Below are 17143 nucleotides of genomic sequence, written 5' to 3'. Positions count from 1 at the left end.
TGATGCCCCGTTTATTATTCGTTTTGATAGAGAAATATGTAGTAGGGGAGCATTGCCATTGACACAAGAGCGAGCCTCAGTTACCCCGCGTTTATTCGCGTAAACTAGAGCGCTCATAGCGCTCAGTGATTTTTTAGTTACTCGGCGGACGAGGGAGGTCACGAGCAAGGAAAGACTCGAGGATCGCGATCCATATAGGACTCGCGACCTGGAAGTCCTTCCTGAGTCCATGCGGAAGCACGTGGCCTAAGGTCAAGGTGAGACTAATAGAATTCTCGCGTGTTTTCGCTTTCTCTTGCATACTTTGTGCTCTCTGTTGTAAGTGCTAATGTTTCTATCAGGATCGCTTATTTTTCCACACTATTTTATTACACATTTAATCAATTGCTAAAATATCTTGCGAATTACATCGTACGTATATAAACGATCATGTGCTTCTATTGCAGTGCATACAAGCTTAGTTAAACGCATCTCACGGTTTTTTTATATACAATTTATAATATTATTTATACATTGTGTTTCATAAGAATATTGGATTTTTTGGGAAACAAAAATTCTATCGGTTATCATAGTAAGTAGATGATAGTATAGCGTCTACGTTCTTTATTCGATGTTCACGTAACTGTTTAAAAACAATGTAGCTTTGTCATTTTTACACATGACAGTCAAATATCTATCATTATTGTACTATGGTGTGCAATATTGTTCATTGGATTTATTTGATACGTACAGTAGATTCTTCGTACAATGACAATTTTAATCTTCCATCTTTTCATTTTGCTCTATTTGTCAATTCTTCCTCGCTCTAAATATTTCATTTGGCGGAATTTTCATCCTATTCTTTCATAAATATGTTACGTTGATCAACATTACTTTAAATTGATCGTTTTACTCTATAGATTGGTATAGAACTATCTTAGGTTATTACATTATATCATCTATTATATCATTATAACTATTATATCTATTATATCATCATGGACGTTTTTTGTCGACATTTACTTCCATTCACAACTGTTTACCGGTTTCTCGTACACCTATAGTTCTATTACGCGCATGTTTCGCATATAAAAATGTTCGTGCTTTTGATTAATAGCCGATGCCGGAAGCTCGTAACGTTTCACAATACTTACTAATTACAGTACATAGTCATCGTCATGGAGCCTGTATGAATTTCAGTGAATTTTATTGTTTTTGAGAACATCATCGTAACATTTAGCTTTTCTCAGTTGTATTTTCATTTCTCTCTTTCGATTCTTGTCTATTTAGCAGTTTTATCGCGAACGACGAACGTCAACTAAGCCTTGATAATTTTTGCACAAGCTTTTAATTGAAATCTTTGTTTTTACGTTGAACGTTGCTGGTACTGCGACTTCTTCTCACTCGCGAATATATCATAAAGTCAGGTCCGCGATTCTTTGCGTGCTTCTTGTGGCACGACGAGGCGGAAGTAACAATCGGCTGGAACTCCGTATTAATGCAGTCTCCGAGCGTCACAACGAAATCTATACCCAGTTAAATTGCAATTGCGTAATCATCTCAGGTGCCCGTGGCGCACTCGACAATTACCAAGGAAATCGTTGGTAAATAAATCCATTACATCGTTTGACTTTTTGACATTTGCATACATGAGACATACATATTACCTTTTTTTTTGCTGAAAAAAGTAATATTATAGTGATTCTTCTAACGGTTAGACGATGTTATATACGAATTTCGCTTTATCGCTTTATGCAACGAGACACGCATTCGCAGTATCTGAACATTTAGCAAACAAATTATTTGACAATATGAATTTCAGTTTGCAAAGTTGTTATCTTCCTTACGAATCGCGGATCTTTCTAAGAATGATTTGCGAATGCTATTATTGGACATATTTAATCACATTGAGCATTACTCTATTTTACTGTAATTTCTCATTAGATATTAAGTCTCACTTGTGCGTGCTTTTAACGTGTACGCTATGCGCGTATGTAACTTGCAAAATTTTCAGATATTTTACCAACGAACTTTTCATACGTTGAATTCATAATGTAAAATCAAACATACATTACACATATGTGGCGGTGATTACGAAAGTGACCTAAGTCAGGAATTTTAAAAAACGAGTTTATCGCTTATTCTGCGTTGTATTTATTTACATTACAATAATCTGGAAGAATTTCTGCAAGGTAGTAGAAATTGAATTGGATTCAATTGGTTGTTGCGCCGTTGAGCTGAATTCAGTTCGTGCGTCAAACGCAAAACTTTAATAATTTCTTCTTCAAAACACTTTCGTAATCACAGGCACGTATTTCTATGATTGATTTTATTTATTATCTTTCGTTAATCTTAATTTTGTAATTTCTTTCTAATCTCTTTCTAATGACAATTTCGCTGTATTTCAGAATTTTATTCACGGTCGATTAATAAGCATATCATAAAGCGATATCGCTCTTGTGTCGAAAGTGTCATTGATAAAATTGACTATGCTTATTTATGAATTTGATTCATGAAATTGCCTATTACAGAAAGGATAGGAACCATTGGTTATTCCAGCTATAAGATACTTACGAGTTGAGAAACTTTTTCAAAAATGTGTAAACTTGAAATATTACGAGGCGTAAGACAGCTAGGATGTCGAAGCTTTTAGAGTGTTGCTTACTTTCCATGCGTATCATTATTTTAGTTCCTCCGCTCGTCAATTCTGTGTTGTCGCAATTAGACGATTTATTGAATATGAGAAAATTCATCATGAGTGGGGAATACATCTAAACATATCTAAAGATTTTTCAAAGTAGGTAATTTATTTATTTGAAACAGATTTGTTAACGCAGGAACATTCTGTTGTGACTTATATCCGAAAATTCGGACTAATCGTTACCAGAATGTAAGATTTGATGCAGCGAAATAGATAAAATCAACATTTGCACACATACATTCGTCGAAACAACGCTTTGAATCATTGCGGCCACATAATTTATATGATAATACATATATTTATATGATAATGAAGAAGGATTAATGAAATGGTAATAAGTGGAGCGACCGCTGCTAATCGTTAAATGATTAAAACGGTTTATAACGGTAGATAACAGACTTATCGCTGCTAAAGGAATTGTATGGAAGAGAGAAGTGTTCTATAGAGAAGTTAATGCAATTATTATAATTGACCTTGTTAGCTTTTTATTTCTATACACATATACATGTGGTTTATAGGCTCTTCATATTTGAAATTACGTTTAAACATGATGAACATGTTTTTCGTATCTTTGTCGAGACATATGATTTTCTTCTACTCAGGTCATACGATATAATAAACAGCAACAATTTTTTACATAGATAAACAAAAATGATTTATATTAGTTGTTTGATAAGAAGAAGCAAAAATACATAAATTATTGCGATATTTGATGATTTATAGTAGTATGCCAAAGTATTAGTCTGTAATTTGCATCAGTAATAAAGATCTATCGTTATACCGTTATCAGAAAATTATTCGATCTTTATTCTTCGTTTCTAATATTGATATTGGCACGATACTTTTGCAAGTTACTGTACAAAATGAAGAGCTTTTAACAGATTATAAGTGAAATACGATATGTATTTTATTCTTCGATCAGATTGTAATTAACAAGGTGTATGCTATATATCGTCATTACAATGTTGATAAGGAAATATTTTATAACAATTTTCTAAAATGTTCCAAAAAATTCGAAAAAATGAGATATGTGAATGTTACAGTGTAGTCGGAGGGATGAGCAAAGGTTGTGGAGTTTGTGGGATTTATCCCCGATGGCTACGAGATCGTGCTACCCCAAAAAATTTCATCGCCGTGTACGGGCTCCTCGGTACTGTACAGGCGATGGCCTTTATTTATATCGTCGTCACCCTCACAACCTTGGAAAAGAGATTTAAGATACCTAGCCGGACAACTGGTAAGAACCTTTTGACTTTATTAACCTGTCACCTTGTTTCGTTTACCTGTATAATCTGAATTATAATTATCGCCTTTGGAGTAATATGATCGAACGTATCATATTAATTAATTCCAAGGTTTAAAATAAAAAGTAATATCTAAGATAGTTTATAATTATTCTCGTACTTCATCGAACGTTCTATTATCTCAAGGTATATGAGATATATTGTTGTTAAATAGATGTATGCAAGACGTTAAAATAATAAGTGTTAAATTCGTTAAAGATTTACAGTCGCAGCTGGAAGAAGTAAAAAATACTTAATCGATATAGAAGCTAAAATCAGGATAAAATATATTTTTCGATAACGCGTTAAATGCAAGGAATGATGCAGATCTGAAAATATATTAAAGAAATCTAAGAAGAAATGTTATCGTTAACATAAAAGGGAACATAGAATATAAAACAACTTTTTTTATAAACTGTGTTTAATATGTCTTCCTTTCATATGAATATTCACTTGTATAAATTATGAATTGACGTATAATGTAGAAATATTTAAATGTTCCTTCCCTTGTCTCATATTCTCTGACGAACGTACAGTTTTTACTTGTCATTGAAATTTTATTACAATTTTCTATTATAAACGAATGGACTAAATTTATTAAGCTTCCAAAAAAGATATGAAGTTATAACAGAAATATTGATCCTAGAACCTATGCTGAATTATATTGTACTTTACAAGACTTTTTCAAATTTTACATCCTTTCGTTTTTCAATATCTTATGTATTAAGGACAAAATTTCAACAAATTCTACGTAAATAATTATATTTTCTCTGATTTTATGTTATCGTAAGGTGTATCACATAAAACCGACTCTTTCGTGCAACAATAATAAAATCTGTCCGAGATATAGGAAGCTGTGAACATTCGAGTATTTCGCGGTTCTTATTTTTACTGTGATTTCTCTCGTCACTGATACCGAGTAGCCAAGTGTTACGATTCTAGTCGTATTAAAGTACTTGGACTTGCATTTGCACACGTACACGCATTCGGCCCCGACGAAAGATAAATCGCGTGTCGGTGTGCGTTCGTCTAGTAAGTAGTGTCGCAATCATAGAAGTGAGAAATCTGTCGTTAGAATAACGAGTGCTGGATACTATAAAGACATACGAACATACTGTTATAGAATATGCTGTTTTCAAACAGCACTTTGAAAAGGACGATTCATTTTTAGGCCAAGATAGAACGCAGATGGATAAAAATGATCCTATACTATTTAAAAGTAATGTACGTATAATGCTCGAGCAAGCTGAGTTATAATTATTCGTAGTTGGATAATTCGAATTTAGATAATTATAACTTTCGAAAATCACTTTGTATTAGGTGAAATTTATTACTGATTTTTTATTGTTATTGTTGCTATTGCTTGATTTTATTGGACAAAGTTAGAAAGCGTATTAAATAGGTGCATAGAGAATTGCGAATTAGTAGACATTTGAAACCTGCTTCTGTGAAGCTTAGTATTAGTCAAAACCGTGTATGTGTAGATTTATTATATAGAACTGTTCCTGTCTAAACTTCGTCTAACGCTCATCGACTAATTACGCGTCGTCGTGCTCTGCCCCTACTACCGCTAATTTTCGTTAGGATTCTTAGGTCATTTTAATTATTATAAAACTCTCGACCAAGCAATATGTCTCCGAAGAAATATACAGCGGTGGCTTCGTGCGCAAACTTTTAACCCATAAAGACATTGTGATAATAAAACAATTCTGATACGAAATAATCATCGTCTTCCTTCGCTATTTTATCAATTTCGATTTCGTCCCACCGTTAAAGTTGCTCCGCGTTTAACACGCGAAATCAATCAATGACAACGCGTCAACAATTCCTTTTCAATTATTCTTTATATTCAACCATAATTTTCTACTAGATAATGATATCAACATCATCGAATATAATTTTTAATTAATTTCCTTGAATATAGATTATTGGATTAATAGCAATAGGTGTCATATTATGCGTACGCATTATTTACGTGTCTTATATATATATTGATTAGATGTTACATATATTACATTTTTCATTTTATCAAGAATGATTTAACAAAACAAAAATGTCCGATTCGCTTAAGAAAAGCCTTAGTAGTAATGAATATCGCGCAAACTTATTGCTGAGTCCACGTGTAATGATGTTAATCTAATTGACCTCGCTTTGATTTTTCAAATTAATCCTTTATTGTCATCTTCTTTTGTTCGAGTCTCACAATTGTATGATGCAAAAGAATCGAAGAACTCTCGTTTGTTTCGCTTGTCACCCTGGCTATTAACTGGCCCACCGATTGAAACATTATTTGCATCGTGGACACGCAATTGGATGAACATTAATTACGTGTTACAGCGGCTGCGTGAGAAATCGATACAACTCTTACGCACACGAACGTGTAGTATTCAGCCGGTGGACTTCGCGGTTTTACGAGGTCGGTATTATTACGTTGATTCGATCGATCGATATCTGTACATATCCATTGGAGTTAACGATACAAACGATACGTTTTGTCGAATTCCGTGATTTTTTTAGAAACGAAACAAATATTCCATACGACTAGGACGATGGATAATTAGACAAAATTCTATGTGAGGATCGTAGGAAATAAAGCTAATAAGTTCGTATTTACAGATTTTCCTGGTTTTAATACCATCAGTTATGTAAAAAAGAGTACTTGATGTAATATAAGTACATAACTTAATATAACACAGTCGAAAATGAGAATAATATGTCTAATTTAGGAAGATAATATATTGACAAACAGTTGATAAATTCACTCGGTTTCCTGAAAATGTGAGAATATTTCTCTGTTTCATTTAATATTTTTGGAACGTTCTGGAGAATAGCAAGAATTTAATGCAAAAACGAAATAGAATAGTGTCTTCTTTATTTTAAAATTATTATAACAATAAACAATAAAATTGTTTTATTATTGTAAAGTTGCTCTTCTATAAGAAAAGACTAAAAATGCGATTTATACATTTGTGTTCTTTCGTTGAAGTCTCCGTATTATAATATTATCATGAATTTCAATAAATCAATAAAATGTATAAAATAAAGAAGAAGAAATATTAGTAGTCGTAGTTAGGATTTACAGAATCATACTAATGTCCGGCTTAAAAGAAAAATATTATTTCCATTGGCGTATGTGGTTAATCTTTATGATTTGATATTATGGTTCAAAAAACGCAGCTTTTTGATCAAAGTACAGTTATTTAACACTTGATAGACATGAAAAATATCAATTATTATTTTTGATTTGATTGTTTTCTATGGATAAGATGATATACAGATGTATGAGAGATGTATGATTTTTTGACATCTTGCAAATATTCAGATTAATCATTCTCCACAGTCTACATAGTTTGTATCTTAATGTTTTATGAATACATATTATGCTTAAACTGAAAGTAAACTCTATACAGTAATTTAATTAGTTACATTAATGCTTTTAATTTTTTAACTTTATTTTTCTGTTGCATCAACCCATTTCGGTGATTAGTAACTACATTAATTTACACAACTAAACATTATATTACATTAATTTACATAGGCAAACATAGATATTACGTTAAATTAAATGAAGAATTCTGACATGTATCAAGAGAATTGTAATACTTTGTTTTAAATATTTTGGAAAAATTTAGCATTTCGTAGTTGCAACGTCTATTATTTATACGACAAATCGTTTGAAATAATATTCTCGTAATAATCATTTCTTTTAATAATCTCTCATAATAATCATTTGAGTAAAATATTCATCTGATCCTTCAACGTATTGAGAAATTTGTTTAACTAATCATTTTTCGGAGATTTTAAGCAATTCTTCTCTAGAAATGCAGATTCCACAAAGAGCATTTATAATATCAACATCTTTAAGCGGTGGCTATATTTGCAAAAATATCTATAATGAACTCGGTCCGTTTAATTTAATTAATAGAAGATCGCGAAATTCAACAAACTGTTTCTTCTGTATAATGTACCGATATAAGATATAAATTAATTAAAATAATTAATTATAAAATCATTATAATTAATATCTTATAAATTATTTACAATAATTTCGAAACTTTTCGAAACGTTTCAGGCGCAACAAATAACTTCCTTGTAACTTTGATCGGCTATATGCTAAACTAATCTTCATTTCGTCTTATCATAATTTGATACTTTTCTATTACAGAGAGTAGAATAATTCAACCTACTAAAGTTTTGCTTTAATATGATGTTGATTGAATTTACAATTTTGAGCTTCGTACACAATAATATACGATATACATAAACGTGTGTTTACACAATCACGTGCGATAATTGTCATAAATAAAAATCAAGCATTGTTCCCATTGCATCTCTTCTTATACCACGAAATAAGAAATAGTTACGTCACATGAATTTATTTGAACCGAATTTATTTCAGGATTAATCCTTTCTGGCAATGAGATCTCTCAAATTTTATCTCTGATATTAACCTACTACGGAGGTTCTGGTCACCGTCCAAGATGGATCGCGGTTGGTGTCGGTCTTAGTGCCTTCTCGTGCCTAGTCCTCGCTCTTCCACACTTCTTGTACGGACCAGGACGAGATGCTTTGGCATTAACGAAGGAGTACCTTGACCAAACTCTGCTGAACGCAACCACAATACCCCAAGATCTAGCAATTTGTCCACGCGTCATCAAACCAGACCATTGCGACGAGGAAACGCTCTTGGACGTCAGCATTCTTCCACGACTCTTGGTCTTCCTCTCTCAGTTTATCCTTGGAATCGGTACCACTCTCTATTACGGTCTTGGTCAGACGTACCTGGATGACAATACCAAAAAGAAGAATACTCCGATGCTTCTAGGTATTTACCTATTATATTATTTATATATTTTTTTTTATTATATTTATATAAATATTTATTTATATAAATTTTATTTATTTATTTATTTATTTATATTTATATATTTATTTATATTTATATTTATATATTTATTTATATTTATATTTATATTTATATATTTATTTATTTATTCTATGTAAATATTTATTGATATAAGCGAACCATGGATATTTATGCAAACTCATATTTTTATGAATATAGCGAAAAAGGTGGAACAGAGATAAAATGAAAGATTATTTTATCTATTATATAACACAACAAGTACCATATTTTGGATACTATATACGTATATTGTATATTATTTGCATTGTGTGCATTTATGCAGCTTAAAATTTCTGTCTTGTTATTTGGTAAGCTTTTTATTTTCAAATTTAATTTTTGATATTCAAATAGTAAATGTATGTATAATAGTAATATATATGAATTGTAAAAGATACCTTTGACATGCGTGTTTTAACAGGTAATTTGAATTTATAATCGGTTGATTTCATAGGAAGGTAGTAAGTACTGGTCTAATCATCGATTTATCATTAATTTGTACACGCTGATCAGACTCAAATAGTGTATCTATACAAGGTATTATAATGTAATGTATTAAAGTTTCATAATTTAATGTACGTGTAAATGTAAATAGATCGCCAAATTCTACAGTTGTTCAGAGTTAAGATTATTGATTTAGATGCGTGGGGAGGAAGTTCCAAGATGTATAAATATTTTTTTTTGCATCTAAATGCAACTACTAGCTAATCTTAAAACATTAAAAAAGAGAACTTTAATAATATCTATAAATAAAGCTTGAAGAAACTCTCTCCCCCTCTGTTGCTTTTAATAAATATTTACCAAATATTTCGTTTACCAAATAATCTTAGCAGTCAACACAGTATAGGTACAAACATAAATTCTTTATTTTACTGGGAATCAATCTTGCATGGTTGATAATTTTATTTACTCGATTTTGAGTCTTTTTAATTCTATTTTGAAACAAATTTTAGGAAGCTCAATTATTATATATTTTCATTTAATATTATAATTAATGTTATTCAAGTTACATACAATTCGTAAACTCTAAAAGGCTCGAACATATATGTTCCAATTTAATTAATAGAAATAATGAATAATTATTTTTTTATTATTAATTGCCCAAATATCTGCGCCATGTACGATTTATAGAACACAAGAATATTAATTTTTATTTAATCTTTATCCAGGTTTCACCTTTGCTCTGAGAACTGTTGGGCCAGCAATAGGATTCCTACTGGGTTATGGCTGTCTCAGTTTGTACATAGATCCCAGTCTACATCCTGTGATTACAAAGAAGGATCCACGCTGGTTAGGTGCATGGTGGCTCGGTTGGATTATTCTAGGCGCCACTATGGGCATGTTTGCTATTCTAATAGCAATGTTTCCACGAAATCTACCGACAGAAACAAATACTGCAATCGACACTGCCAAGAAGGTGAAATATGATTAATACTATAGAATTTATCGTTCAATGCATAATACGAATTTAATACAATATAGTTTGCTTACCTTGCAATGTCTACATATGCAGCTTACGTATGCACAGAAACGTATCGATAATGTTGAAATCTTCCAAGTTGAATTGTGCAATATACAATGATGTAATTATGTATTCGTGATACAACTAAAGGAGCAAATTGTTGTTTGCATAATAGCTATTTTAGATAAAAATATGGACAATTTCAAAGTGACGTGTAAAATAATAATCGTAATGGTTGCAACGGTAAAGTTTTACTAAAGATTTCTGATTGCCCTTAATAATAGAATTTTACAACATCATATCTTCACTCATACGTCTAGTAGATAAGTGGAAATATCAACAAGAAAATTAACTAATTGAATTACTTGCTATATTTTCTGTATAGGTATACTTTGAAATATTTGATCACATTTTATATGTACGTCTTTCACATATGTTCACACGTCTTTCTTTTAGTCGAGAATTTAATGATACTTTATGCATTTTTTTCAGGATGGTAGTATTCCATTGAAATTGCACCTAACTGTGCAAGAGCAATACATGAAGCCGATGGAACCAACAAAGTCTTTAGAAAGTGAATATATTCCAACTATGCGTGAATTTCCGAAAGCGATGATGAGGTTGCTAACAAATTGGCTGCTAACTTTCAATAATCTAAGCGGAGTGTTTTACGTGTTAGGTGCTTCGGCATACATAACATTTTTGGCGAAATATCTTGAGGTTCAATACAGCACATCTGCTGCTGGTGGTACTGTGATTGCAGGTGTGTCACTTGAAAAAATTACGTCCTGAAAATAACTGTTGTTAGTTATTTAACTCTTTCAGGATTGAATCTTTCTTTGATTGCGTAGACGAGATTTTTTATTAATAATAAAAGCACGATTTTCCTGATGTCTTTGTAAAGAAGACACAACGTATTAAAATGTATCAAATGTATCAAATACTGTGCATTAGAATGTAAAGATCGGATTGTTGACAATGAATTTATTGTTTAACTCATTGGCATGCAGTCGTCTGCCAAAGTTTGAAACGTTGTGTAATTTAATTCTTGGTTGTTCAACAACTCGATATATAATATTTTGCAGACTGTATTTCTTTCTAACTGTTGATTATTAAGGATAATAGATAGTGATTTTGTTTGAGAAAAAATAATATATAACAGAAACTTTTAATGTAGAAACGATTGATATGCCAATTGATTAATTGATAATTTATTAATGTACAGAGTTGCGTATATGTAAACATCAGTCCTGTAAGGGTTAAAGCAATTGATTACCAAAGTATGTAATTCCTCAAAGCTATTAAACATAAGATTTTATATTTTAAGGTCCGATATCGCTTGTTGGTATGGTACTAGGATTTCTGCTTTCTGGATTAATCATTAGCAAATTTAAACCTGGTCCTAGACCATTGTTAGCATGGAATGTGTTTGTCGGTATTTGTTTCGTCGCTGGTCAGATACTCTTTATATTTCTTGGTTGTTCCGATACTGGCATTCAGGGTCTCAACTTAGAGACTATGCAGTGAGTACGTTTTCTTGCTTATAGAACATTGTTTACATTACTCTCAGATTATAAATAAAAGCTCCGTTATAAATAAAGGAAAGTGGAAAAGTACAATTTCATGAAGCCGTCACTAAGAATAACGTAATGCGTAAAGGAAAGTAACATAAGAAAGAACCTATAGATTGATTTATAAGGAATTAAGTTGTAAATTCATTTGTAAATTTTTGTGTTGAAAATGTGATAATTTTATTATTACTCCTGTATTTCTCAAAATCTTGTAATATAGTAGTGCTCTAATATGTAACAAGATAATTGTAATTAATTATGAATAGAGTCGCTTTATTATGTTGACATAAAAATGTATACTGATAGAAATAATTAGTATTTGAATTATTCTTAGTAAAGAGCATTACATACTCTAAAAATCATTGGATAAAACATTTCTTTAGGTTTTATTATACTTCTCTGTTAACGTAAGTTATTATTCTTTTTTAATATGTAGAGCGCTGTTTATACAATTTAATGTGACTTTTACGTATTCTACATGAGTTACAGTGTCTTGAAGTTACATATATTAAAAACATTAAATGCTAGGTCCGAGGAATATATTTTAGGATCATGTGCGCATTCGTCGTGTACAAATTATTAGAAAGTATAAAAATTATAATTTTTCAGAACTTCTGGATAACTGTTTGCTGTATTATTTGATATACATGAAATTACATAGTGTAAATCGATATTGAAGCTAAAATTTGATAATTACATAGTTAATTTCTCTAGCTACTTTTATTGAAGAATGTAATTCCTATAAGTTTCTAATTTCTTCATTGCAATATAAATAATAGAACAGACGACTATATATGAAAACAAGTAAATTATTAACATATATTTATGATATTATAATTTTTTCTATAATACCATTTTCACAATATCTTCTCTACTTAATTATGCATTATTTGTACTTACTGTAATTGATTTGTACTTGATACTATGACATATCCTTTATGTATTTAAATATGATATTTAATACACGGTAAACTTTCATACTTATTTCTAAACGTATACTAACATTATAAATCAGTTATACATTGCTGTGAAATTGTTATCTAACACCTTTATATTACAACGTTATATCGATACGAATAAAATTTTGTTAATTCATTTTTGTTACAGGATGAACCTAACATTTAGTTGCAACACCGACTGTAACTGCGATGGCGTTAAATATTCTCCAGTCTGTCATGTATCATCGAAGACGACCTTTTTCTCTGCTTGCCATGCTGGTTGTCGAACAATAATTAACGACAAGGAATTTGGAAACTGCAGTTGTCTTCCTTTACTGAGCACGCCAGATCTCGAAAGTCATTTCGGATACACTACCGATTACAATCCGAGGAATCAATCGATCTACGTGAACGATCCACATGCGATGAATTTTGACAAAGTCAGAGCTGGTCCATGCACGAATGACTGCAGCCGCCCTTATCTTTTGTTCACGGTGCTCACTTGTGTCATACAAACGTTAGCGTGTTCCGGAAAAATCGGCAACGTGCTGGTCAATTATCGCAGCGTCGAGAAGAAGGATAAAAGCTTCGCGCAGGGTATTACGCTGATGATCATTTCCTTGTTTGCGTTGATACCGGGCCCGATTATTTACGGAGCCATTATTGACTCGACTTGCTTGATTTGGGAGGAGTCCTGCGGAACCAAAGGAAACTGCTGGTTCCACCATGGAAGAAACTTCCGGTATTTAGTTAATATAACGTCAGCAGGTAAGTGTTTATTAGTAGTAATTCTACAGTGTATTATAAATTGTCTTGATTAAGTGGACAACAGAGGGATAATCCAATTTGTCGAATATTCAGTCGAAACGGAGACAAAAAGTATTATATTTAGAAGTTACATGCTTTTAGTAAGAAAAGATTTGACACATGTGGAAAGTGAAATGTAATAAATAGATTAGTATAGCGTAAAATAAGGTGGAAACGAAAACTAAGTTGCTTAAAAATAAAATTTTATCTTCGAGACAGTTGATTTCCAGAATGTGCAATATGTCAGAAGGGTACGTACGCACTTAACTCTAATATCGATAAACTAATAGAAACTAGTAGCTCATATCAATAACAAGCTTATTATTAGTAATAGCATAGTAAGTGGTAAACTGCAACGTTAATCATGTTTGTAAATGTAAGCATATGCTTCTAAATATTTAGAAAGAAAGATGTATACTAAGGCCCACCAAATCATTAATTACACGTATAAATTTCAAAAACTGATTTTCTCGAAAATGAAGTCTTATTAGAAAAGTTTTATTTTCGCTCTTGATTTATGTCTTTTTTTAAATTGTGCCTGTTTGAGAGTACTATGTTAGACTTTACGGTGGAGCTTATAGGAAAAGATATACTGTGTCAAATTTTGTCAACTTCCCTCAACTCAAACGCGTTTCAATTTTTACAACAGGAACGCTAAATAAATATTTATGATATATGTATAAAATTAGAAAAAGGATAAAGCCTGATTAAAATTATATCAAACATACTGATGTGTACCATACGAAAATAATTGTAACGTACACGTCTCCCTGTTATGTATATCGGAATACAGGAGTTTCTATCATACTCAGGGAAGTATCATAAAACATTGATTACATTATTACCTATTACAAAATAATGTAAATACAATAGTAGATTCGAATGGTAGCAAATAAGCGATAAAGAAGTTTAAAATTTTTATCTTATCTCGTCTGGGTGGAACTTTAAAAATATACCGTTACGGTGTAAATTATACCACATGTAGTGACATAACGATTCGATGCTGATCCAATTGTAAACTTTCGATTGTTAATAATTGGGCAAGCCTGATATCACAAATTAAATAATTTTTTTAAATAGAACAAATTAAATATCATCAAATGTTATTAGAAATTAGCATAGTTTTTCATTCATACGTTTTATCTTATTCATGTCGAAGATGTGGTTAATCTTCGTTGTACATATTGAACTTTTAGCGATCTCGTCATGGAAGTACTTTGTTATTGCACGACAATGTGTTTTCTTTTTTTAGGATTCTCCATAATAGGAGTGTTTTTCGATGCAGCGGTTTGTTATCTCGGGAAGAATTTGGATCTTTACGGCGCCCAAGAAAGCGACAGACACTGCGAATTTATTCGAGAAGACGAGGCGTCACAAACTGCCGACGGTGAGAAGAAGAAAGAAATGAACGGAAATGTAAACTAAAAGACGAGCAATAATCGTTTCTATCGATTACAAGTCAAAATGTTCCACGTAAAACACTAGGTTTTATTCGTTGTTATGTAAATTAAAAAAAATTCCATACTCAATATCGACGATTAGAATGATATTATTTTACATATCAAATTGCATAGGGGTATCTTTAATAAATTTCACGTGTCCTATCGAATAGTTAGTTAGAAAGATCGACTGTAAATTAAAGTAAAATTCAAAGCATTTAAATAATGTTGATGTTTTTATCTTTTTTAAATTACATTCCAGACTGTTAAAATATTTGCACGACTGTACAGCGTTATTCCTATCTATTTGTAAATAAAACATGAGTTTTTATTAAATTTCTGATCGTGTATGATCTTTCTTTTGATCGTTAAATGTTCTTGTGCAAGTAAATATTAAAAACTGATTTTCGAGGAAAATCGGGCTTTCTTCGTTAAATCTATGGCAAACAAAGTTATAATACTCGACGAGACAGAAACGTTTGATCGAACTGAACTCAAAACAACCAGGTATGTATATTTTGGCGTCAAATGCGTTGTTCCTTTGTAACAGTTAATCATATTCATTAAAAAGCGAGTTGCATAAAAGTAATGCTAACGTACAATGATGTATAACGAAATAATTAATAAAATATATTTTATCAAACTTTTATAAACTTATAATATATTTTCAATATATAAATTTTAACAGTAGGTTGTTTAAACTATATCAATCAATTAGCATTAATAATGTAATATTATGTGGCAAACGATTTAATTGTAAAACTATTATCATTTCCAGCACAATGTAATGGTTTCCAACTTATATATATTACTTATAACTTAGAAAAAGACATTTAGGCTCTATAAATATCCTATGATTTACGTCTAATCCTTGTACAACGAAGCCCGGGCTAGTTTTACTTGGAAATATACATATCAATAGCTCACGAAAGTATTTAGATTCATAGACTCTGTTCCCGAATATGTCATGTGTGTTATGTAAAAGATTTTGTATGACATATGACATGATACAAGCAACATAATCACACTGGTAAAATTCGAAACAAATCGGAAAATGTATATAGAAGTTGCACGATATTTCTTGAAAACACACTTCACGAAGGTAACGAAATTATTTAAACAATCGATTTTCTATTATATTAATTAATTTAGAGCGAACACCTTTAGCATTAATTATATGTTTATAGCAATTATTCACGCTATATATTAAATATTTTTTGTCACTACAACGATAATCGTGTTTCACAATAACGCTAATGGAAAAAGTTTTGTACAACACACGAAATATATTCACAAAAATTTCCTATAATACGTGTCGTGAACCGTTGTACATGAACGACTGTATTTTTTCATCCCTTAATATGCAATTTTCATCGACTTAAGCAGTCAAAACTGCGCGATTTTTTTAACGAAATTGCTTATATAGATAATAACATATTGTTTTATAATTCTAACGTCATATCTTACGTTCTTAATACAATAAAATGCAAAATAAAAAACAGAAAGTGAAGAAAAAGCGGCGCTTTTATGAATAAGAAAATGATTTGTCAAAAATCGTGTATTGGCTGAGCTCATGTCTCACGCGAGCATAAGCGTCAATTTAATTGTCACATAGAGGTAGAAAAGGGGTAATCTCCGCTGAGCAACGATTGAATAAGAAAGTATGTTATATATTCACAAAAATGTACTAAATATCTTTAAGCAACAATTTTAATAAACCATGCAGATCACTGGTAACGCAGCTGAGTTCGTCACCGGCGAACAGGGTAAGAAATGTTTACTTGATCGAGCGTATTTGAAATTTCGTTATACGATAAACGAAGATCGTCCCCTTGGAGCAGTCCGATGGTTCGTAATGGTTTCGTTAAATCGCCCGCAAATAGGCCGTAATGCTCACAGGGAAGAAAGGGGTTTCGACTGGCTGTATGAAACAGGAAAAAAAAAACGGAAAGTAAACTTAAATCGGGCGATCGACGGTTTCAGCTGATTCGCCGCTCAACGACAGAGGAAGGAAAGCGTTTGGGAAGGGGGTAAGGTCTGAAGGCTTGTTTTCAGACTTC

The 17143-nt window shown here is 31.4% G+C and overlaps 1 protein-coding gene across 2 annotated transcripts; it reads left to right on the top strand.

Annotated features, from left to right (window-relative positions):
* The first annotated feature begins 64 nt into the window (after positions 1-64).
* LOC126867189 (solute carrier organic anion transporter family member 74D) lies at positions 65-15419 on the top strand. Of its 2 annotated transcripts, none has more exons than XM_050621432.1 (8): positions 65-257; positions 3729-3917; positions 8363-8788; positions 10036-10283; positions 10821-11091; positions 11656-11851; positions 13007-13605; positions 14897-15419. In XM_050621432.1, the coding sequence occupies exons 2-8, from the start codon at positions 3737-3739 to the stop codon at positions 15067-15069; spliced, it is 2094 nt and encodes a 697-aa protein (XP_050477389.1). In that variant the 5' UTR covers positions 65-257; positions 3729-3736; the 3' UTR covers positions 15070-15419. The 2 variants fall into 2 exon arrangements, with proteins under 2 accessions (XP_050477389.1, XP_050477388.1); XM_050621431.1 differs by having other exon boundaries at positions 66-257; positions 3724-3917.
* The last annotated feature ends 1724 nt before the right edge of the window (positions 15420-17143 follow it).

This window comes from Bombus huntii, chromosome 6, assembly GCF_024542735.1.
Source record: "Bombus huntii isolate Logan2020A chromosome 6, iyBomHunt1.1, whole genome shotgun sequence".
Classification (NCBI taxonomy): Eukaryota; Metazoa; Arthropoda; class Insecta; order Hymenoptera; family Apidae; genus Bombus; species Bombus huntii.
The sequence above is the reverse complement of the archived record's forward strand: the minus strand, read 5'-3'. Positions and strand labels throughout refer to the sequence as shown.